Here is a 26159-nt window from a genome sequence, read left to right as displayed (position 1 = left end):
GCAAATACGAATATGTGGAGTGGAGCTGCCCAAAGTGAGGCCTGTGGGCCAAAGTTAGCCCATGAGGATGTTTGATTTGGCCTGTAGGCAGCTGCAATCCAGGGCAGCCCCAATCCAGTTATTCTTACTGAGATGAAATATAGGCCACATCGGTCCAGGCTCAGGTAGTCCAACCACAGGTGGGTCGTTCCACTATACTGTTAAAAGAATAAGATCCTTGAGGACGTTTTGGAGGTTCTTCATTTTGAAACTGTGGATGAATCTCTTAACCTTCAAGGAAGCTCTTTCTTCTAATAAATCTTTTCTGGAAGGTTCCTCAAAGCACATTAAGAGGTTCTTCTGCTTTTGTTGGAGTAACTGTCTAGGAAAGGCTTTCTACTAGATGGTTTGATGGCTTTTAGTGACGAAAGTGTCAGTGAAGTCAGGATACCGGGTGGTCACTACCCCACCCCATCCCACCTGTGTGGTCAGTACCCCATATATACAAATATATAAATCCACTTTAAGGCCAATCACAGTTACTAAACCCCTTATTCCTACTAAAAATGACTACAATAGAATAAATGTCCAAATGTTTGTGGACACCCCTTTTAATAAATTCATTCAATTACTAGGTTGCTTCCATTGCTGACACATATGTGCGAATGCAAGCACACATACAGCTTGTCTAGTTCCTGTAAAGAAGTACTGCCAATAGAATAAGACTCTCTGGAGCAGATAAACATGAACCTGTAGGCACCATGCTGCCTAATGCCAGGCCTGGGCAAGCCTAGACGGATATAAAGCCCCTGCAACATTGAGCTGGGGAGCAGTGGATCTGTGTTCTCTGGAATGAGGGTTGATGCCCCATCCAGTACTTTTGGGATGAGTTAGGGAGTTGGAGATGAAGTGGGGTCCTGACCTCAGTAACTAATCTGTTGAATGCAATCAATTTGTCACAGCAATGCTCCGAAATCTAGTAGAAAGTCTTCTTCCTTGAACAGTAGAGACAGTTACTCCAACAAAAACAGGATAAACTCTTTTATATTCCCTTTGATTTTGGAAGAAACGGTGAATGAGCAGGTGTCCCAATATTTCTGTCCATTTAGTATATCTAGTCATATATTTTAAAGCAAGTACTTTAACTCAAATGTTACATGGATTATTTAATTTTTAAGCCCGGCATGCTTTTGGTCATCTTCTCATGTTCCCATAGCAACGCCATCTGTGAAGTTTGTCTTGTTGAAATGAGTTATGTTTTGCATCATGGACTGGTAGACATAGCTCCTCCATCTGTTACAGTTAACCCTGCCTATGGGGTGCAATAATGTTAAGAAAGTCAAAAGTGCCAAACAGTGTTCAGCTGCTGTTCAGCAAGCCTGCTATCTCAGTGTCCAGCTCAGCCAGCTATAGAGACTTCAGTAGGGCCTGGTGGGGTTAGCTTTTAGCCCAGCACAAGGATAGCCCCCTCCAGTCGTCACACGGATGCATGCGGCGGCGCTAACTACGGTCGGCCCTTCTCTGAGTAGGTTCAGTAAGGCATTAAGGTTCGGTTTAGCCTTTAGCCTCTCAGTCTTGCTTTCATATCTTCCTGAATTAGCCTGAATTAGTCCGGGGGGTTCGGAATTGGCCTGTTTTCCAGTTCTGTAGATGCTGGAGTACTTTACTACTAAACACAGGGTAATAAATAATGGTAAACAGCCCTGGCACCAGGGGGAAGACTCAGGGTTTGAAGGTATGCAAGATAAAAAAATAATAAAAATAAAATATGCATATGCAGATATTAAAAATATTGTAATCAGCTGGTCATTTTAATGAATGTATTGTTCAGCCCATGTAAGGGGTTAACAGAGCAGACTCAGTTGATCTCAATTAGGAGATCAACTAGGAGAGAGAGAGAGAGAGAGAGAGAGAGAGAGGAGGGGGTTGTAGCCTATCTCTGGGCATCTCTCTCTCCACCCCCATCTCTTTACGGGACTGCCAGCCCGTGCAGTGGTATTCCAGGAATGCGTGGTGAACATGGCGGCCGCGCTGAAGGCTCCCAAAAGCGGGCTGCTGGAGCTGCGCGTGGCGGTGGAGCGCTGGAGCCGCGTTCTGGCGGCTCTGAGCGGGGACGCGCTCACCGTGAGCCCCGCCGAGGCCAGCGAGGAGGCGGCTAAGAGCAAAGCCCCGGCCGCGGCGCCTCTGAACGGGGAACCGAGCAGCCTGGGCTGCCCAACTGTCCCAGAACACATCAGCAGCGTCAAGCGCACCGTGAGGGTCACCAAGCAGGACGTAGGGGGGCTCGGAATCAGCATTAAAGGTAAGATCCTTCGAAAGCAGCTTAAAATAGCAAGGAGTTTTTTGTTCTGAGTAATAAAGTTATGAGTTATGAGTATCGAAAAAAGGCAGAAGATCATATTTACACTTACAGTAGCGCCAAACAGAGAAGTTTGCAACTTCGACCAGTCTGTAGCTGAAGTCCATAGAAAGGCTGCAAATGAAGTCAGCCTTGGAGACCCAGTCTCAGGAACGCCTTATGAGATGTGTAAGTAGGTGCACATCCAAGACTTAGGGCTGTAATAAAGGCACATAAGGAAAAGTAGGATGTTAGCATGCATGCTTAAAGCTCCTGAAGCTCTGGAAAGGAATTTGAAGGTAACCTGCAAAAAAAAAAAAAAAAAAAAAAAAAAAAAATATATATATATATATATATAAATATATATATATATATATATATATATATATATATAAAATATGATAATATATTATATAATGTTTTATTTAATTAATATTTTATTATTTATACTATATATTTGTTTGTTTTTGCAACATTTGGTCTATTTGTAATGTCTAGATAATGTCTAGATTCATTCAGAGTAGTTTGGTGCAAAAGAAAAAAAAACAGATAGGAACCAAGGGTTCTGATGTCTTCAGCACAAATTTCCCCACTGCGGGACCAATAATTTCCCCACTGCGGGACTAATAAAGGACTATCTTATCTTAAATCTAGCCATTTTACTTGCTATCCGAATCCATCAGGGAACCATCATCAGTATACGTAATGTTACGTGAAGATGGTGGTAAAATAGTGGGAAAACTGGAAAACTTTAAGCTTTCCTTAGGACTAGGCCTCAGTGCCCTGTGCGTAGCTCAGTGCACCCCTGAATGGAAACTTAAAAAAATAAAAATAATAAAATAAAACTTGTTTTAGGCCAAATAGAAATGTTTTAGGTCCAAACTTTCTCTTAAAACTGTTGCGAAACAGTGTCTTAGGTATCTCACGTTGTGTTTGTAACCATTATGTGCAAAATATGCAGTGAGGGAGCTTCAAGAAGGAGGCTTTTTCAGAGGCTTGTCTGATTCCTTTCAGCAGAACTATGAGCTATTCCTTTCTCTAGAACTAGCATTCCTCCCCAAACCACTCTGAATGACTTTGCTGAAAACTGTTACCACTTCCGAACCCCTTTCAGTCTCCATAACACAAACTCTTTGGCTAGTAGAATGCTTAAACTGGGTTAGGTCTGCTTTGGTTTGAGTTAAAAGATCCTTAATGTAGTCAAAGGTGGTGTTCATGGAGTGATATACACTCAAACAAGCAGCAGAATGGTCTCCAGGTAGGATAGGACTGCATGGCCTGTCTGCAGTCCGTGTTTGCAGTCGCCCACCGTTTTGAAAAGGACTGCTCTTACATGGAAAGGTCATCCACAGGGCTTTACCAGTGTTGCCCCACTGGTAGATGTTTGTTAATCAGCAGGGCTTAGCTCATAGACTACAGACCATAGCTCACTGATTTACACTGACACCTGGAATGCGCTTTGATACAACCTAAAATGAGTAGCAAGGACAATAGCTGAATTAATGGCATGTCATGCTAGCAGTAGGGGTTTAGTAGTAGGAATATGTTCCAAGAAGGGTTTGCTTGCTTGTGGGCCTGCCCTTCTGCCCCTCTCTCTGCCTGAGCACATGCACACATGCAGAGGAAAGAGCTGACTCCAGGCCACTGAAGACTGAGGAGAACGCTTAGGCTGCATTAGAGGCATTCAGAACTTTGTGATCTTGCTTGAAACACTAGTAACATTTTCCACTGGGATTATTATATATTTGCTTCAGTTCTGGTAATTAACGTTAATGCCTCTGAGCCGCTGAGAACAGGCTGGATAGCGTGTATTTGCGTCTGTGGCAAAGGGAACTAACTTAAGGGTTACGAGGAGGATTGTGGCTGTGTGTGTGTGTGTGTATGGGGGGGATGGGGGGTGGGTGGTTGTTGCACCCCAATGCCAACAGCTGACTGGAGAATTACCCATAATGCCCAGCGTGGCCATTGGCTTAACATGAAAGCTGTGGAACGAGAGCAAGGAGGAGCGGGGAGATTGGTGCTGTTTATTTTAGGGTGAGAGAGAGAGAGAGAGAGAGAGAGAGAGAGAGAGAGAGAGACGACCTTGCATTGAGTCCAGAGTGCAGTTGTATATCTATATTTACTGTAGCGAGACTCGTGCGAGACTTTGGATTGGCAGCTGGCAAAGCCCAAATGTGTCCTATCCCCCTCAGAAAAAGTACATTTCTCTAGGGTTGGGTCAATATAGCTTAAATACAATATCATGATACTTTAGGAAAATCGTCACACAGGATGTCCCATGATATTCGTTTACTCTGACATGTAATAAGCTGGAACTGATCAGAGAAATAGTTATATGTTTAAAAATATCAAATGAGATAATTACGATAATTACTTTTAAAGCCCAAACTGGACTAATTATGTAATAATTATGTAATTGGTCAGTGTTCTTTAAAGCTGCCAAAGATAAATGCATTTATTGAGGTTCTCTAATGTATAAATATGAATTATCTGACTATGGCTGAGGTTGAAAAATGCTTACATCCATTTTTACAAGCCTATTTACCACCCTGTTATTTTGCCTCAGAATGAAACACTCCATGATTTCCACAGATGGTTTGTGAGAAAAAAAAAAAGTTAAGCTCAGCTATTATAGTCTGGTTTGCCGCATCAGCATTGCTCGCCGAAGCTGAATACCATATACCATAGCATAGTTTTAATACTGTGTAAAAACACTGTAATTATGCCACAATTAGTCTTATTGGATAGTGTTGCTGTCTTCTTGGTGTCCTCGTGAAGTGTGATTAGCAAGCTGAAGAGATTGTAGCCAGTTAGCTTTTAGCCTTGCCTCCACTCGATTCCATGTTTTTGGCCTTTTCAAGTCATACTCCCTTCTGATATGCTTTTAGCGCCAGTTCGGTTCAGCTAAGGTAATCCAGTGTTTTTGCGAGGCAGTGGACGATGGTGAGAGGAGAGGATGCAAGATGATTTTGCTTCGTCACATGACGAATTTGAGCTCCTCTTCTGCAGACACTGGCGCGGGAAAAGCTGTGATCACCAGGTCTGGTTCACGTAGTAACCCATATTCCTGTAACTAGCTGTCTGGAGTCTGGAGGTGATCAGCTGCTCTCCAGAATCAGCAACACCATATTTTCCTTAAGTCTCCATCGGGTTTTAGCGTTTTGCCAGCTTTGGGGGCTTTAAAGTTTGGGGGCGTAAATATAAGGAATTAAGACTGTTACGGAACAGTTTGGGGGGTTGGGTATTGGCTCATTTTACATCTCTGGTTTGGTTCTGCTGGGTTTTCTTTTGAATGACAATACAACAGTGTTTGAGGTTCCTGGCTTGTCACTTTACTGTACTGAACTCTTATTATTCAACTATGCCAAGGTAAATACAGTTTAACATTGTAGGACTCTATCTACACCATTCCCAGAAACGCATGTTGGGACATACTGTTACGCAATCTCCCACAGTAATGATGAATATTGCCCAGCATAAAGTGTACTTAGGTCTAATTAGGTCTATCTCCAGTATCTTAGTTAGGGGCCATAATTGTACCATATTTATAATTTTTCATAAAGTGTATGAGTCCCATCTTGACTCTAGGCTTTTTTGTAATTCTATTTGTTAATGCTAAGCTATGAAAATGACCAAATGTGTACCATTCCCCTGGACAAATGAGTAGTGTACATTTAGAACTCATTTAAGATACGCAGTTGGACCTTACGGGCAGTTTTGTACTTTTTGAATAGAATTACATTCTTTGTACATCATTTTATATCCCTGAGGGACCAAAATGTACCAGTGAAGAAAGACTTGAATGATCTTGGTTCCTTGGATCAGATATATTTTCCACTGAGAACTCTTTCCATCGGGTTACAGACATTCGCCACTTCCCAGAAGCCAAAAGCAACAGTGACTGGGGACAGTTGTTATTTAAAGTATTAAAAATGTGGTCTGTTTTCCAGGGAGTGGTTGAGTAGACGCTCAGCGCTTTATTTTAGTATTCACTTCTTACTAGGCAGAACCAGAGCAGATGAAAAATAATATAATTGCCTCCGAGGTGTCACTTATTTAGTCAAATCCTGAGTGAACCTGTCTCCTGGTTTCCCCTGACCACAGATTCTTAATTTGAAATTTCACACACATGCAAATTGATTCAACTCTCTTAGGCGTACACACTGATATTCCTCTGCATACATTTGGTTTAAAGTCAGCGTGATTTAGAAAATCAGACCACACTTTCCTTCAGTGCTGTGATGTGTTGCTGAATGAAACACGGACACTGGTTACACCTGGTCTCCGTCTTGAGTACCATGATTATATCTGGGTAAGGCCAAACCACATAAAAATGCAAGTGTAAACACACCCAAGACCCATTTAAAGGTGCACGTATTTGTCACTGTACACTGTACAGCGAAATGTGTCCTCCGCATTTAACCCATCTGGTAGTGGACACACACTCACACACACACACACACACACACACACACACACACACACACACACACACACACCCAGAGCGGTGGGCAGCCAACTCCAGCGCCCGGGGAGCAGAGAGGGCCTTGGGCCTTGCTCAAGGACCCAACAGTGGCAGCTTGCCGAGCCCGGGAATCGAACCCACAACCCTGTTATCGATATCCCGGCGCTCTAACCGCTGAGCCACCACTGCCCCTTATTGAAACCACATAGATGCATTTCAGCCACGGTATAGCAGTGTAAACGCATCTGTCTCTCCAAGACACATTCACCAACCAAAACTCATCTAAGTAAGCCTGAAACATCAGTATTAACTGCAGCACAACCAACAGATTTGCATATTCCATCTCACACAGTGATCGGATTTCACTCTGACTAACCAGAGATGCGTTTGACAACTGAGTATAAATGTGGCTAAAATCTTCTTAGGGTGCTTTCCAGATGCTAGTCACATGAAGTGACCAGGTGTAAATGGGGTCACAGTGTCAGGGAGGGTCTTGGAATTAGCTCAGCTCTTTTACTGAATGATGGGTGGGAGTGGTGAGAGTGGGAGGTAAAAGATATTATTGGTTAATATTATTGTGCCACACTTTCTGGTCGGTAGACGGCATAGAGGTGGCAAGTCATATTGTGATGGAGCCTTATTGAAAAACAATCATTTTGTCTTTTAAATGATATATTGAATCCATTTTGTTGAATTTAATTTATTTACATTCTACATTTACGGCATTTAGCTGATGCTCTTATCCAGAGCGACTTACAAGGTTACATGTATTACAGAGGTGGGCCAATGTAGTGTTAGGAGTTATGCCCAAGGACTCTTATTGTTGTACGCAGCATAGTCACCCAGACCAGGAATCGAACCCCAGTCTCCCACGGGGCTCATTGGCAGGTAGTGGTGTTACTTAGTAGTGTTGTGCCACACCAACCACCTACACCATAAAATGCCTAGGGCTTCCAATGGGGTAAAAAGTGTTATTACAAACCTTTATTACCAAAGAATAGCCCCAGCAGTTTGTACAGAAGGCCCTGTAGTTACTAAGTAATACATCTTAGTGTGTAATAAGCCTTTGTGCGTTAAGGGGTTCATTGTTTTTATGACAATAAAATGAATAGAAACTTCTGACAAAATGAAGATTCAGAACTGTTGAAAGTGCAGTTGTGTTTGTAAGTGTTTTTCTCTTAGATACTTGAACTAAATTGATTAAAATTGATGAAAAATAGTGCATCCAGTATTTCTTGTGGAATTAAGTAGTATATCTAATTTCAGACACATAAATGTATAGAAAACTTTAACAATAATATGTATAATATTAGCAGTATCGGATTGGTATAGTATACCAATAATAGAGCCAAGAAATCTCTACCTTCTCTCCCTCCCTCTCTCAGCCAGTGTATTAAATGCCAAACCATTTCCGTCTTATTACATGTATAAAAGACTTGCGTGACCCCATTCTTCTCCCCAAAGGTCAAATTGCTTTAGAGAACGCTTTGTGCCGAAGTGTGGCAGGATCTCATTGCTGTAAATTTAAATGTACACAAACAGATTAATACGAAAAGCTGTCAGCAGTAACATTCAATGTAGGAAATTACCTTCACTACCTTCAAGTTTCTAGAAACTGTGTGAGATGTCATTGCTGTATCGGAACTGGTGTGTCAACACTTATTTGCAATGATTGTATGACTAGTTGTACCATTTAACTGGACTGAAGTATTATTTTGGGGGAGTTGTACTTTACAATTGATTTACAATTATTTCAATTTATTTCAATTTATATACAATGATTTCAAATGTATTTATTAATACAGCGCTTTAAAACTACCACAAAGTAGCTTTACAGAGATCCAAGCCTCTTTTGAGCAAGAACTCCTTTTAAATAATGATAATCTGTACACCATTCCCAGAAAAGCATGTTGAGACATATTGTTACGCAATCTTCCACAGTAATGATGAATACTGTATTATTGCCCAGCATAAAGTGAATTTAGGTTCAAGAGTGCATCTCCAGTCACAAAGTAGCTTTACAAAGATCTGAGCCTCTTTTGAGCAAGCCAAGGTCGACAGTGGCAAAGAAAAACTCCCTCAGAAGAACCCACCTTTCTCAGGCTGACACAGGATAGCACTACAGCTAACAGAAGAACAAGAGTACAATTGAGGAAACATACTAAAATAAGAGCTGTGGAAAATGAGAAATCAAGCCATAAATGTAAGCGAAATGTGAGTCAAATGTAAAAGTCCATGCAGGTAAACAGTCATATGAACAGCTATGCTGGTCAATGTGAGGATCCGGAGCAGGACAGCATTGCAGCAATCAGAAGGGTAGTGGAGAGCCAGGTCTGGCAGTACCGGGACAGAACAATCGGAACAGAACATCTAATCACATGGAAAAGATCAGAAAACTGAAAGGAAGGAAAAATAAAGAATCACAGCAAAATTGGGGGGTTTATATAACGGGACAAGGCTGGTCCAGAGGGTAGACAGGCACCAGCACCCACCCTTTACCTGAGCATTATTTTATTTAACTCAATATCAAAGAGAAAATGTTATTCCTTACATGTCATTTAGACCTTCAGAGTAATCATTACACTGCCTTGTGCAATAGTACGCAAAAGTCACAGTTTGGTTTGGGCTTTACAAGACTAAACCACTGCAGTTACCATAATACCCTGCCAATCCTACTGCTTACAGCTTAAGGTTTCTGGGTGGCATGTGTGCCTGTGAAATGATCATATTTCCCCTAAATAGTATATACCATGTATTTTCTGTGTGACATACCAAGAACCTTGACCCCCCTACCATTTGACATTTTGGTAACTATTTTAAAGACATATAATTTTAATATTAATATTTACATATAGGCACAGTTGCAAAAATGTAGAAAAGAATGATTGACTAACATTTTTAAATTAATTAACTGTTTTTATAGTCATACAATTATAATAAAATATATGACTACAGAAAAATGTCGAATATGGAGGCATATTTTTTATGAGTGCACATACTGTTACACCCCTACTGGTTGCAAATCTTGATATATTCTGCCAGTCAAATATTTACAGATATAAAGTTGGTTCAGTGTCTCTGTTTTTAAAAGCCCCATATCCTGCATTTTTCTATAGTTATATTTTTGACTATATAAAAATTGTATGACTGTCATAATAGTTAGTCAATAATTCGTTTCTACAGGACCATTTATTAAACAAACTGTTTTATTGTTATTGAGCCAATATGTAAATAGTATGATTATAATAATAAATAATATATAGTAGTAACAAACAAGTAAAAAAATAAATAATAATAATTTTAGAAATAATAATAAATAATAATTATTAACATTCATTTATACATGACCATTTATTAAGCAAGCTGATTTGTAGCCATAAGATGTAAGTGATCCTTGTTCTGAGTGGCTTCTGTATTTAGTGCTTCATTTATTAACAGTCAAGGCTAAAACATGCCTCATAACATTAACATAAATGGGCGGGACTAAACTGCTGCAGGCTGAATAGGTGGATATATTGTGTAGTTACCACTCATGGATTGTTTTGAAACCTGAACGATGTTCACAGATTACATCAAATGCTTTTTATTTTTCAGAGAAAATTAAGGAAGATTCATTTCTGATGAAGAACTCCTCTTTATCAAGCAGCAAACAGCACCTTTCACTGTTATTCAGAGGTTCACGCAACATGATTGTAGATAAATGGAGGTGTTGGAGTGGAGGTGTAATGCGCTCAAAATTTCCTAGTTGGCATAGAAATGATTAATAGGTATGATTGGGCGTCCATCAGAACGGTCAGAACTTCCCTATGGTATCTAGGACATTGGCACAGTTTTAGACCTCCTACCAACGCTATTGGTTCCTACCCAACAGTATCTAGGGCAGTGGCAGACCACCCAGCCAGTGTGTTGGAGCAGTCTCATTAAAGGTCAGAGGTTATGAGCAGAAGTAAATTCTGCCCCTCCAGTGGTGTAAAATGTGTCAAATTCTTCTCAGTGTGTTTCCATTCCATTCTTGGTGTGAAATGCTTTAATGTTTTCCTGTCCCCATGAAATTCTTTATGGGGAAAGGCCAAGGTGGTCATTTCCACCCCCTTGCATCACCAGAGGAACATTTAGAACCCGGGAACCCTTGAGACCAATATCGATGGCTACCTAATGTTCATTGAAAATGATCCTTGCTGCTGATTTAGAGAGGCTGTTCCTCCAAAGATATACTGCAGACATAACCTTCATGTACTAAAGAAGATCTATGCGTTATGCCCATGCGTTTTGGACCACACTCTAGCTCAAGGTCGAAGCCAACCATAATTCTCACATCTAAGTGTTCCACATAAATCGCAGCCAGGGAGACGACATCTAATGCAGAAAACTAGATAGTAATAAGAAGCCACAGATACTGAGCATATTTACTGCCAGAAATGACATCTTTGTAAGTGGAGACATCTTTAATCAAGTCTGTATATTTAATATTTTTGTCTAACATTGTTGGTTGAGTAGCGTAAGATTATTCTAATAACGTAAAGATTTTTCAGTGACTTAAAACAAGTCAAATGAATATGATATACAGTAATATGCAGAGGTTCTGGACACCCAGTTATGAAATTGAAAAGCATGTCTCTCAGCAATAAGAGAGTTTCCACTGTAGAAACTCCAGATCTCATTAGAACAGATGCAGGTAAACCTAATTTCAGTAAAAAGGAGCAAGAGCTTCTCATTCTGAAGAAAGTAGTGAGATCTTGTCGGTGAGCTAGTCTGAAGAACAGAGCTCGGTTCCTCCAGGTTTCTCCTGGAAACCCCCCAGTCCAGCCGGCACAGCGTGGAGGATGTGTTCAACTCCATCAGCAGCAGCAGCAGCAGCAGCAGCTCACCTGATTTACCATCATTAAGCCCTGATTTACCACCAAACCAGGTGTTGATCTGAGGAGAACTCTAAATAATACTAGACTCCATGAGGAGAACTTTGGAGATGTTCTAATGAACACAGTGATGGAGAACCACCACTGCTTTCTGTAGGAATATTATTAATGTTTATTCTAATATTAGTGTTTAACACTTGCTGCCCAAGAAGGTAGTTCTTTACATTGTGTCCAAATGTCATGATGAGTGGTCCAATAGAAATGCTCTGAATTCTCTTAACATGGACTTCTACTTGATGTCCAAATGTTTGTGGACACCTCCTGTGCAATGCATTCAGCTACTTTACGTTGCATCCATTGCTGACACGGATCTGCAAATCCACACACACAGCTTGTCCAGTCCCTGTAGAGTACTTCCAATAGAATAGGACTCCCTGGAGCAGATAAGCATGAGCCTATTTGCACCATGCCCAATGCCATGCGTCGGCTAGAGGGATATAAAGGCAGGGACAGTGGAAGATTATTGGTTGGTTGGTGCAATCAAATCCTCACAGCAATGCTCAGAAAAACTAGTTGAAAGCCATCTTCCCTGGACAGCAGGATAAACTCTTTTTAAATACCCTTGATTTCAGAAGAAACTATGATTAAGCAGGTGTCCCAATACTTCAGTGTTTGGTGTGTTATTCTAAGTGCATTGTTTTTCTCTCCATTGCCTAAATCAGCTCCAGTAGTGGCAGTCTGTTTTTAGCACAAAAGGGAGTAGTCAGCAAACACGTAGCACAATTTCGAAAGGAAAGCAGTTCAAAAACACTTCAGGGAGCTGTTTGGACTGGAGCTGAGAAACACTCTCAGTTCAGGCTGGAGGTGTGTTAGATACCTGACATGCGTTGTGCTCGATATTTACTGGAATGATGTGACATTACTCTTTAAACACATGCAGAAAACTGCGGCTAGCCTCCTTGCAGCCCTCATGAATCCTTACCAGCAGACAAGCACTGGGAGTTCATATGATTTAATCTGCTTTCGTCTACGTTACTCATCACCTGAGAGCCAGAGACTTGGCTGGTATCTGACATTATTGACACAATATTTCCCACTGACTTTTTGCTGTGGGAGCAGTTTGTGGAATCCTGTGGAATTAGGGTATTAGGGTATAAGGGTATAAGTTAACCCTTTGAAATTTTGTGGATTTCTGCATTGATTATTGAATGGTCAAAAGCCGATCTGCACCTAGAGCCCTTCGAGCTTCAAATATGGCTCAACTTGACCCGCCATCCCTCAAAATCCACGGAAGACAAGCGTCCAGGCTTTTTTCTGTCCTGGCACCAAAGTGGTGGAGCGAGCTTCCCCTGGGTGTCCGAACGGCCGAGTCGCTCACTGTCTTCAAACGCAGACTGAAGACCCTCCTCTTCCGAGAGTATTTGGGCGAATAGCAGAGTGGTCACCTTATTGACTTGTGTTTAGTAGTGTCTAAACTTAGAGGTATCTTTGAATGTTTAGTCTATTCTAACTAGCTGAGGTTTTTTCTTGAGTAAATAGCAAAGCACTTTTGTAAGTCGCTCTGGATAAGAGCATCTGATAAATGCTGTAAATGTTTTGTATTGAGCAGATTAAGTAAACATCCACAATGCAGGCTAGAAAAAGTAAGTGAACTTTGTCAAATTACCTGTCAAACTTTCTGCATTAATTACTAATAACATGTGAGCTGATTACTGTTAGCTCAATTACTAAGTCACAATAATAAACAAACACAATATTACTAAACTAATATCACACCAGCTGCTGTACTGTTCATGTCCCAGTGCAGGCTAGAAAAAGTAAGTTACACATGACATGTAGAAGTTTGATGTTTGATTACCGACCTAATTGTGAACTTCAGCCACTGTATGGATTTCATTTAAAGAAGGAGTGATTAGTCCAACTAGGTGATGTGTAAATAGGGAGCATCCTTGAGTAGAGCCTTGGAAATGGTGAAGAGAACACACTCACACATCAAATGATAATGTGCTGTGTATCTGTTTGTTTATACTTATTTCATTGTTTAAAAAAAATGACAGCAAAAGGCTTTTACTTTTCCTGAAGACTAAGAATTTCTGCACAGTTTTGTAGTGGCCAATTCTTCAAAGATCAAATTTACTCACCACAGAGAGGCTTCAAACACTCTTAAAAGTATAAGATCCTTGAGGAGGTTTTTCAGTTAGAAACTATGGAGGAACCTTCAAGGTTTTTAAAGGAAGAAGGTTTTTTGAAAGTTCCTCAAAGCACCTTAAGAGGTTTCTCTACAGTTTCAAACTGAAGAACCTCCCTAAGTTTCTCAAGGTTCTCATAATTTTAACTGTGTACAGCAAATGGTTACCCAGCATTAACAGTCACGGCACAACCATTACAGGCTTATGTAGGGTAGATACTGTTGACCCTAATTTAAACTCTGTGATTTAGATACGGGATCATTTGGTATTCTATGTGCTATTAAACACACATGATATTGTTATTGTGGAAAATTCTGTCACTGCATTTCAGTCAAACAAGCTGCATATTCACCAGAGATTTGTTTTAGAGCAGCTCTGCTTTTACAAGCTCCCACTAAGCCGTCACATTCTGATCCCATGCTTTATTTGGATGTTTGTACAGCTGTTCTAGTGGGTTATCGGTCTGAGCACCTTTACAGCTCTGGGTAAAGTTTGCAGTGCTGTCCTTTCCTACTTAATGTGTTATCAAAGGTCAACCACCTGGCCTAGGGGCAAATCTAGGAGAAACCAAAAACGTGAGGCCTGTTAAGCCTGTCAAAAAAAAAAAAAAAGCAGCATTCCAGATTCCAGAGGTGAATGAAAACTGCTGTGCCATTATACTCATGGACGTCCCTAAATCCCAAAACCTGTAACCACTTGATGTGCTGAACATCAGATATGTATGTACTGTAGATGTACTATCTTGTACATGTAGTTTATTGTTCTAACTAAAATATAGCACTATTGGTATTGGTACATATAGCACTATTGGTATTGGTACATATAGCACTATTGGTATTGGTACATATAGCACTATTGGTATTGGTGCATATAGCACTATTGGTATTGGTACATATAGCACGATTGGTATTGGTACATATTGGTATTGGTACATATAGCACTATTGGTATTGGTGCATATAGCACTATTGGTATTGGTACATATAGCACTATTGGTATTGGTGCATATAGCACTATTGGTATTGATACATATAGCACTATTGGTATTGGTACATATTGGTATTAGTACATATAGCACTATTGGTATTGGTGCATATAACACTGTTGTTATTGGTACATATTGGTATTGGTACATATAGCACTTTTGGTATTGGTACATATTGGTATTGGTACATATAGCACTATTGGTATTGGTACATATTGGTATTGGTACATATAGCACTATTGGTATTGGTACATATAGCACTATTGGTATTGGTGCATATAGCACTATTGGTATTGGTACATATAGCACTTTTGGTATTGGTACTTATAGCACTTTTGGTATTGGTACATATAGCACTATTGGTATTGGTACTTATAGCACTTTTGGTATTGGTACATATAGCACTATTGGGATTGGTGCATATAGCACTGTTGTTATTGGTATTGGTACATATAGTGCTATTGGCATTGGTACATATAGCACTAATGGTATTGGTACTTGGATCTTAAAAAGTTGTAAAGTAATAATTGTGACATTGAATCAATAAATGTATAAATCGATCCATCAATTCTTTATTGATTGACCTATTAATTAACAATTAATTATTTATTAATTAACTTTTTATTTAACCTCAGAATTACTGTAGGAGTGGAACTCCTTTTCAGTATAGCTTAGTGCATATAAAGAACAGGGACTGAGCAATAAAATAGTACATGACTACATGAGTTCCCACCTGGCCATATGAGACTGCATGTTACCCTGACAACAATGACTTTGTTTACACCTGCTCACTTCACGTGACTAGTTTCTTGATTTTATCCTGGTAAGATTTTAGCCACATGATAGTGATAGCCACACTAGATAGTCAAATGTGACTCTGGTTAGTCAGACTGAAGTCCAATCGCTAAGTGGGACAGAATATGCAAAATTGCTTGCAAATTTTGGTTGTACTGGGAGGGGTTTTGGTTGTGGAATGCATCTTGGAGAGACGGATGCGTTTACACTGTTATAACTTGGCTGAAATGCGTTTCAGACCACCTCTTCTGTTTACACTTGCATTTTGATGTGGTTTGGGCTTAATCAGATATAACCCTGATACGTACGATGCACACAAATGTAAACTGGGTGAAAATATTATAACAACTGGTCAAGGCCTTTAACAATAGTTAAAAAAGATGCATTTTGCATAGTTATTCATGTGTATAACTACTTTATATAATAATGTAAATAATACTAATAATAAAACATACTGGGTGTTCATAACCATCTTGCACATCTTAAACAGTCCAAAGAATATGAACTAATTACACAGAACTTGATGCAGATCAGGAAATGATGCTCTGCTGCTCCTTATTTCCTCCTGCCAGAGCACTCAAACTGCAGTGCTGTCTCTATTTAAAATCCATTATCATGCCCTGAGAGACTGCGTCTCTCCTCCTCTAGAGTCTCTTTGGTCTCCATGGCCATTTTCACTTTCTGCCAAAACATTCTGGTGTCACCTCCCGCTTCAGGCCAACTGAGAGACGTCTGTTTTTTCACCAACTTTTTTATATTAGGGAGAAAGGTAATGAGCGGGGATGTCCTCCAGGAAAATGTGCATCAGCACATCTTTGTTTTCATGGAAAAGCCTGAACCTGGCCACTTGAATCTCTTGGGAACACCAGTTGCTCCTCAAATAGTTGTGGGTGATTAAGCAAATGGTCTTGCGACTGTTGTATGTCCTGTCGACGATGTTGTCCGTGATGGACTTGCCTGGCAGGAAGTCTCTGTGGTGCAGACACAGGCTCCAGTTCTGGTTGCCCTCCAGGCTTGGTTAGAAGTTCCTCCATTACCCATGACTTGTCCTGACCATTGTAGGAAACGAAACATCATGCTGAAATCTGTTGCTGAGCTCTTGGTTTGCTTTTCCCATCATGGAGGAGGGCTAAAAATAGGTAGTAGGTGCAGACCAGATGCCACCTCAGGAAGTTGTAAGCAAATGAGATGACAGCAGTGAAGATGACTATCAAAGAGCTACAGAGGAAGGAAATGAAGTCATTATTCACGATGCAGGGTTCAGCGTTGAAGTCCTCTAAGGTCTCCTGGCTCATTGCCAGTGGATAGTTGCAGATTACTTATTCAGATAAAGGACCTGGGTGTGGTTGTTCTGGATTGACCAGTCAATGAACCAGGCGCTGCTACAGTCACAGGAGATTGTGTTGTTCTGCAAGTACAAGAATTTCAGTCTGGGGATGGATTGCATCATAGGCTGGTTGATTGATGCAAGCTGATTTCCAGGTTCTCGTAGGACAGAAAGTCTCGATAGATTTGCTTTGATCAGGTAGTCCAAAGACGTAAGCTGACTTTTGGACAGGCTGAGCCTCGTTAGCTTAGGGATTGGATGGAAAACTTGAGGAGTGAGGGCGTTACTGTCTGACAGCATATTTCTTGTGAGATCCACATGCCAGAGGTAAGGGGTGTTGTTGAATGTGTCAGGATGCAGATAGTTAATGTTGAAGTTTCCACCATAGAAGACCTTCAAGGATCTCAAGCCCTCAAGTAGATTTCTGGGTAAGAAAAACTGGAGGCCATGGTGGCGCAGGGTGTTAATTGCCAATGTGTGAAAGGATTTTTAAATCAGTAAACGGTTGAGAATCCAAATATGCACTCTTAAACATGATGTAGTTGCTAAACAGATGTAATTTCTGCAGCTTGAACAATCCTAAAAATACTTCTGTTCTGTTATTCTGTTATTCTGATCTGTTATTGTGTTCTTTGTGACTTTGTTGGATGCTATGGAAAGATAAGTCAGTTTTCCCAATACTGCAGAAGCATACTCCTCAATCTGAGAAATCGGATTATCGACTAGATCTAATTTTTGAAGCGGATGCAAATCAATGCAAATTGTATCTGAGCTGCAGGTATTTCAAGTTCAGTAATACCCCAGAGAAGAACTTGCTGACAGTTAGCAGCCTTTCTGTACACATACTGTATAGATCCTATCAGATTTATCAGCAGTTTTGTTTCTCAATCCTATTTCCATTCAAGTCCAGTAGCTCAAGTACTCAAAGGCCTTTAAAAACCCCATTTAGTCGTTTTGTAAGTAAGTGCAGAGCTATCAGCTGTATAAAACTGGTAAAGGTGTTCTGCGAAATGTTTGAATATGATATTGCCTGATAAGTCTAAGCTGCAGGTGGCAACAGGGCATGAGCATGTGTTCCGTGAGGGAAGTGATGTTTTTCTCCCCTAAGTGTAGGACCCTCAGTGCACTGAAACTACCAGTCTGAACTGGCTTAATGTCATTCATACTTAGTCTATAAAGGCTTGCGTTAAAAGTCGCAAAAACATCTATCATTTGTTCTTCTGTAATCTGTACTCCATCCAGTTTGAGGATTGTCACAGACTTCAGCATTGTTACGTCTGGAACGATCCAGTCTAGGTTGCCATCATGGCTACAGTAGGAGAGGTCTAAGATAAGATAAGATGAGTCTTTATTAGTCCCACAGTGGGGAAATTCTCAGTGTCACAGCAGAAATGGGACCAACATATACACAATATAAATAAATAAAAAAGCAATAACAATTTTACAGATTATTTACAGATAATTGCACATTGACTCTTAATTGCACATGTGGGGGGGGGTATTGCACATTGTATTTGTGAATTGTATTGTGTATAAGGCCTCAAGTGCAGGTAAAATGATTTCTGTCATTTGGAATTTGCTGAAGTTGTTCTTTTCAACATGCAGCTCTTGTAGTTGAAGCCTCTCGATGCATTGGAGCTTGTTGTCAATTAGATCCAAAACTTTTAAACTCAAAAGCGATATAAATGAGTTTGGTTCGATGTGTTCAATCAAATTTCCATCAAGCCGAAGCACAGAGAGTTGATACAGACCCTGCAGCCATCTTCCTGATATGTTGCTTAGGTGGCTTCGAGACCAGTTGAGAGGTCCAGTTGTTGGAAGCATTTATATGTGTCAGAAATGTGAGCCTGCAAAGATCTGCCTCTTTGATTTTGGAGATGTAATTGAAAGTAATGAAGTTCACTACATTGTTGGGTAACTGAGGAGGAACGCTTGTGAAACACATTTTGTAGCAAAATACCCTCGGTTTGTCTGAGTAGTTGAAGGGGCCTGGATCTCAGAAGTTGGCACAAAAATAGTGAAGGAATAAATAGTATAGCATAGCATGATGCTGTATTTCACTGAGCTTGGTCTGCAAGTGGTCATTTTGCAGGTTTTTGCCTAAAACTCCCTATGCTGAAGTCAGTTCACTGCTTTGCAGTGCTGCTTAATGGTCTGTTCGTAAATGATCTGCCTCTGCAGAACAGATAGATCAGATGATCTAAACAGGGATAAAAAGGTGATACTAGTGTTATAACAGTGTTTTTTAGCCCTTAGCTACCAAGAAACATCAAAATGGACACGTTGTAAAGGGTAACTCTGTTATTAATAGTGGATGTAGCATTTTTCCAAGCCTTAATAGAAATTCATATTTACTCCATAAAAGCTTTTTCTGACCAGTATTTTCTTATTCGGGATTTGTTCAAATTACAAGGACAGTGGGTTCCGTCATAATAAGACCATCCACTAATCAGCCATAACATTAACACTATCTACTAACTTCTTAAGAGCTCTTAAGAAGTCCTGAGGTATCTGCCACCAAGAGGCCTTCATGGATCGCATCAATGAGCCTTAGGTGCTCATGACACGCAGATTCACTGGTTGTCCTTTCATTAACCATTTTGGTAGGTACGGACCACTGCATACCATGAACATCCCACAAGATCTGCCTGATGTTTTGGAGATGGTCAGATGCAGTCATCTAACCATCACAGTTTGGTTCTAGTCAAAGTGGCTCAGATCTGTAGGCTTGCCCATTTTTCCTGCTTTTAACACCTTCATCACCTTTAAGAACTGACTGTTTACTTGCTGCCTAATATGCAGTGACCCAGCTCTTGACAGACGCCACTGTAGATAAAGATAATCAATGTTTTCACTTCACCTGTCAGTGGTGCTAATGTTATGGCTGATCTGAACACATCATGAATCTGACATAGACTTTTCTCAAGAACAAGTTTAAGAAAATTCTTGAGAAAGATATTGATCAATTCATTGGGCCCATTGTTCTATTATTAATTATGTAATTAAATATTAAGGTCATAACAAAACAACATTATTCCAACCATTAGTTTTCTTATCGGGTTCTTGTTTGAAACACCCTATGAGCTGAGGCACAGTAGACATAACCAAGCATAATTTCATATCCAGAATTCATTTTCCAGCTGAATACAGCAAACATTGCAAGAACACTTACCTGGTGTGGTTCTACTGACACTGTGACCGATTACTGAAACCATCAGTTCTTCTAAGACACAGGAATTGAAATAAAAGAACCGAGAGAGAGAGAGAGAGAGAGAGAGAGAGAGGACAAAGCAGTCTTAGCACTGGTAGGGCCTTGAAACTTGAGCCACTACATTTAAGCATCACAGAGCTCAGAGTGCCTCTTGTGTGCTTCTTCCTTTATGCCTGTGATTAATAATGAGTTATCCAACATATGGACAAAAGTATTGGGACTGCTCATTCATTGTTTCTTTCAGAATCAATAGTATTAAAAGAGACTGTTTCTACGTACTTTCCAGGGAGGGCTTTCTATCATTGCTGTGAGAATTAGCATGAGTGAGGTCAGGATATTGGATGATTCCCACCCTCATTCCAGAGAACACAGTTCCACTGCTCCACAGCTATACAGGGAATCATAAGCTGTGTGTGTATGTGTGTGCATTTGCACATCTGTGTCAGCAATTCTGACATATAGTTTGTAGTTTCCACAGCAGCCAACGGTGGTGATAGGTTAGCCTTAAATATGTACTTGGCTACACCCTGAATCTACATCCTCATGATGCTAAAAAAAAGGCCTAGCGGTATTCAGCCTTAAATTTAGCCTGTGTAACATTTAATAAATAACTGAAGCAGTCCCAGGATTTTATGTTCTTACTTCATTTTTGAAGTTGTTCCACATTGTGTTTTGAAATTGAGCATCACAATTTTGCATCTTCCAATGAAAAGTGCTGAAGTATTTGAGATTTTGGAAGTGTCTGTACTTTACTTGAGTATTTCTGTCACTTTGTCTTTGTCGACTTCTACTCCTGACATTCCACTTTTTACTTACCAATTTTTCAAAACAGACTTTAAAACTTTAATTTAAAAAAAAAAAAATTTAATAGGGCAGTTTCCAATCACTGCTGTTGGTGAATCTGAATCCGTGAAAGCTGTGGTCTGATCTGATGGAAGTGTAAATCATTTCCAGTGTAATCTTAGTGAAACTATTTAACTTTTTAACTCCTGTGTCCCACTCCCAGAGCCTTGATTTCAATCGGTCACTCAAAATCTGTAAATAACTGGAAAGGGTTGCTCTGAGCTTCAGCTGTTAATCCGGAGAGGGGGGGGGTGTTGATTTCAGATGGATGGCATAATTTTATAGTATGCTAGTTTAAAAATTACTTTCATATAACTGAGACGCCAAATAAGACAAAGAAATACCAAAACAGAAATGATCTAACTCAAGATCTAAGTGAAAGGACTATAGGATTAATCGCATATTGAGGATTTCAGAGCTGAGGATGCAGTATATGACCCTGTTTACCATCCATGAGATGAATACAAAACTGAAAAATGTAATATTTGAATAATGTTCATTGTGTTAGTTAAAAAAATAAAATATTAAGATGTCATTTGTAGGATAATGCAGATGATTCTGTAGTTCTAGAATAAGCCATTGTTTTTGCTTAGTGGTTGTATATATTTATCATTAATAAATACTGAATTTGAAACTTTTTAAATACTTTTTGTCATAAGTACATTCAGGAGTATGTACTGTAATACTTTTACCAGAGTATTTTTAAACTGCAATGTTTATTATTGTACTGAAGTGTGGTACAGGGGTGGCACTTCTGCCTCTTCTGATTGTATTGTATTGTACTGATTACATGTGAGGACGACAGTAAGGTAGCATTCTCTTTGTTCGTTGACTTTTAGGTGGTAAAGAGAATAAGATGCCCATCCTAATCTCGAAGATTTTCAAGGGACTTGCTGCAGACCAGACTGAGGCCCTTTATGTGGGTGATGCCATTTTGTCAGTCAATGGATGTGACCTGCGAGAAGCCACACATGACGAAGCTGTACAAGCCCTGAAGAAGACAGGAAAAGAGGTCATCCTGGAGGGTAAGCCATCATGGGTGTGGCTGGTTGCAAGCCAGAATTATGCTCTAGCCTCTTTTTTTAACCTTCAATCTCCATCAATCTCCACACACAAAATAGAGTTCGCTTTAGTTATAAGTGATCTTCATATAAAGGGGTTTTCTGAAGCACCTCATTCAAAGAAAAGCACAAAGAAACACCTCCAACACCTCAAAGTTCTTGACTGTAATCAACAGTGCGATACAGACATGGTTGGCTGTGATTAGGCTCATTAAAATTCACAACCAGGAGGCTGTGTCAAAATATATGAGGAAGAAATTGGGGAATAAAAAGGGGGCTCAGTGCAAAGCTTTCAGCGCCAAACAACAAAGACGGGGATCCCCAGGAGTATGCGCATGAGTATATGCACACACCCACACGAAGACACGTGCATAAACAGCAGGAGGCTGGGATAAGCATGGAAACAAGTAAACAGCCTGATCAGCATGTGCCCGCAGTCAGGCTGAAGTGTTTTCTCCTCAGCTTCAGGTTTAAGAGTCCTTGAGGTGAAACTTCAGTTCAGGCCAAAATTAGCAGCCATTCTGTCTGTTATTCTGTTTTGTAAACTGCACAATCATACTGTGCTATGAATGAGGTACACTATATGGACAGAAGTATTGGGACACCTGCTCAAGTATTGTGTATTGTGAGATCTTAATAGCACAGAAGTAGGTCAGGTAAATGGATCCATAAAATATGGCAGATGAAATCGTAAAACTTCAGGCTTGACCTCATCCCTCCCTGTCTCTCTCAAACACAAACACACACACATATAGACACCCCACAATGGTCTCTAATAGAGGTTATTCTATCAATGAAGACATTCAGCTACTTTATGTTGCACCCATTGCTGACACGGATGTGCAAATCCACACACACACAGCTTGTCTAGTTCCTGTAGAAAAGTATTGCAGATAGAATGAGACTCTCTGGGGCAGATAAGCATGAACCTAATGGCACCATGCTGCCTAATGGCAGGGCTGGGCTGGAGGGGTATAAAGCCCCCTAGCATTGAGCTGTGGAGCAGTGGAACTGTGTTCTCTGGAATGATGGTTTTGGGATGAGTTGGGAATGAGGTGGGGTGGTGATTATCCAACATCTTTGGCGCTGAATGCAGTGCTCCAAAATCTAGTGGAAGGCCTCCCTGGACAGTAGTAGAATAGTTTAGAATAGAATAATTTCAGAAGAAACAATGAAAGAGCAGGTGTCCCAATACTTTTGTCCATATAGTGTACTTTTAAGCCTACATACTGCCACATACAAAAGTCAGTATGGATACAGAAGATGCACAACAGCTACATAAAGTACATATACTACACTGTGCCTGAAAGTCAAAGAAATCAAGGTAAGACACGAGTGCTATTACAGGCCTTTAGTAAGGGCAAGATCACTGCTGATTCAAGTGCTCTTGAAAGAGATGAGTCCTCTGTCTGCGTTGAACTGAACTGAAGTGAATCTGCAAGCTTGTGGTGCACTGATTTCTTTCCTAAAGAATCGAATCAGTAGGGTTAGAGATTTGCACCCCAAATAAGTAATGCCATGTCCCTATGACCAGCACTATTGTGGACATGTGGTCATAAATATGGTCGCAGAACAGTCTGCATTGTCCACCGGTGCAGGAGTATGAGAAGCGTCTTGTGTAATGTGAGAGATCTGAGCTTTGCAGCTTTGCTCAAAACACTGTTTACTGCTTTCTCAGTTTAGCTTCATATCCGAGCCAGCAGCCATAATACTAGGCACGGTTTCAATGAATTAATTAGCACAAGAAGCAAATCACACTGGAGTTGTGGAGGCAGCCTGCCAGACTCTCACAGAGCAGCACTGGCTCTAACATATCAGCCAGAAAGGACTGGGCTGGACTGCTTATGAAGTGTTAATGATCAGTGTTGCCTTTATTGTGGCATATTAGATCATTTTAGGCTTGAGAAAGTTGGAAATAGAAAGAATAGAAAGACTGCAGGAGAGAAAGAGAGAGAGAGGAGTGGGGATGGACTTCGAGTGAGAGAGATGATTGAAGAGAAATGTGTACTGGATATGATAAGTGCAGACAGTAAAGTGCCATATCAGCATTTACCAATTGTAATGGATCTCTTTGAAATGGACAGTGAAAGCCATCAAGGTGGATGTGCATGCCTGCTGGAGTGTGTGTGTGTGTGTGTAGTGGGGGGTGGGTTGAGCTGTAGACATTCTCCATCTGCACTCTCCTTCGACTAAACAACATTGATGAAGATATTGGGCCTCATTCACCAGCTGTTCTGAGAAAGAAAGTTCTTCTTCAAACCCTTAATGATTTTCATGACGATTCTGGCATTCATCCATGTTTCCTGTTTTTTGGGATTTGTTCAGGTAATGGATCCATCTTTACGAGAGCAGAGCTCTCAACAGTTTTCTTAGGACTATCAGGAATATACAAACATTCTTAGGAAGAGTTTGGTGAATGAGGACCAGTGAACACACAATCCTTCTACACTTCTATATACACCATATGGCAGTCAGCCACAGCATTAGCACCACCTGCCTTATTTTGAATAGGCCCACCATGGACTCCACATGACCTCTGAAGGCATCCTGCCTATGGTATCTGGCACCAAGACATTAGCAGAAGAATCTTAGAGTCCTGTATATTGTGAGGTGGGACCTCCAAGGATCACATCAATGAGCCTTAGGTGCCCATGACCCTTGCGCAGGTTTCTTGAAGATTGTTTGGTAGGTACTGACCACTGCATACCAAAAGAAATCCCACAATACCTGCCTGATGTTTTGAAGATGTTCTGACCCAGTCGTGTAGCCATTACAGTTTGGCTCTTGTCGAAGTGGTTCAGTAGAGAAGTATAGGACTCTCTGGAGCAGTTAAACAGGAACCTCTTAACACCATGCTGCCTAATGCCAGGCGTAGGCTAGTGGGGTATGAAGCCCCCCAGCATTGAGCTGTGGAGCAGTGGAAGAACTGTGTTCTCTGGAATGATGGTCGATGCTCCATCCAGTATTTTAGGGATAAATTAGAGAGTTGGGGAGAGTTTAGATGGGGTGTTGATCATCCAACATCCAGATGTCTAATGCTCTTGTTGCTAAATGCAATCAAATCCTCACAGCAGGGCAATCTGAAATCTATTATGAAGCCTTTTTCCCTGGACAGTAGAGACATTTACTCCAGCAAAAGCAGATTATACTCTTTTTAATAGGCTTGTTTTCAAAAGAAGCAATGAATGATCAGGTGTCCCAATACTTTTATTGAAATACTGTGTACTTCATTAATTAAGTAAGAATTAGTGATGCATAATGTATAATAGCCACAGTGTTGAAGTAGCGAGCAATGACAAATTAGGGTTGTGTGAATGTATGTGTTTGTGCACATGTTAGAGAAAGAGTGAGTGAGAGAGATAGAGAGAGAGAAAGAGGGGGGAAATGGAGCAGAAGATGTGCCAGGATGAAGCAGGCTCAATTACTCACAGTAACAAATAAACTCACCCAGCCAAGCTGAGCCCAACTCTGCCAGCTCCACAGTGTGTGTGTTTTCTGTATATTCTCAGTATGTGAGAAGACAGCAGCAGAATCAAAGTTACTCTCCTGTGTATGTGTGTGTGTGTGTGTGTGTGTGTGTGTGTGTATGTGTGTGTGTATGTCTACACGCGTGTGAATTCCGGTCTTTCTCACCCTCTCCACTGATGGGAAAAGCTGCAACGGATAACAGGAATTTTCACGCATCCGAAAGCCCACTGTTCTCAAACAAGCACTCCCTCAGGCTGCTGTTGCTGCTGTGTTCACTGACAACTCACGCACCATTCCTCAGGGGCATTTCGGTTTAATAAGCATCATATAGAAGCTGGAGTCAGTCGGTTCCTACTTGTCAAAGCTCTGCTTAAGCAGCCTACTGTCTTTCACCAAGCATCCACTGCTGCTGGTACTTTCACAAATGCTCTAAATGATAAAATATGGTAGGACTATTTTTTTAAGAGATGCACTGCAATACTTCATAAGTATTATTAGATATGTGAATAAATTAGGACAACCCATGACAGTCTGTGTCCTTTTTCTTAATATGTAAAAAATATTGACATCCGAGATGAAGGTAAAACTACGGTCTGGGGGTCGCGGTGTCCAATCCCTAACATTGCCGCCTTGCGATCAGCAG

At 40.6% G+C, this 26159-nt stretch overlaps 1 protein-coding gene and 1 pseudogene across 1 annotated transcript in view; one reads left to right on the top strand and one right to left on the bottom strand.

Annotated features, from left to right (window-relative positions):
* The first annotated feature begins 1951 nt into the window (after positions 1 to 1951).
* The window catches only part of snta1 (syntrophin, alpha 1), a 49788-nt gene continuing 25580 nt past the window's right edge, over positions 1952 to 26159 (top strand). Inside the window, exons 1-2 of the mRNA XM_072684793.1 lie at positions 1952 to 2281; positions 21827 to 22012. Of these exons, the coding sequence (XP_072540894.1) occupies positions 1999 to 2281; positions 21827 to 22012 (469 nt within the window). The 5' untranslated portion in view covers positions 1952 to 1998. The remainder of the gene's footprint in view (positions 2282 to 21826; positions 22013 to 26159) is intronic.
* Positions 16364 to 17468, bottom strand: LOC140559306 (toll-like receptor 13; annotated as a pseudogene).

This window comes from Salminus brasiliensis, chromosome 7, assembly GCF_030463535.1.
Source record: "Salminus brasiliensis chromosome 7, fSalBra1.hap2, whole genome shotgun sequence".
In the NCBI taxonomy this organism is placed as follows: Eukaryota; Metazoa; Chordata; class Actinopteri; order Characiformes; family Bryconidae; genus Salminus; species Salminus brasiliensis.
Note: the sequence above shows the minus strand (reverse complement) of the source record. Positions and strands in the feature narration are given on the sequence as shown.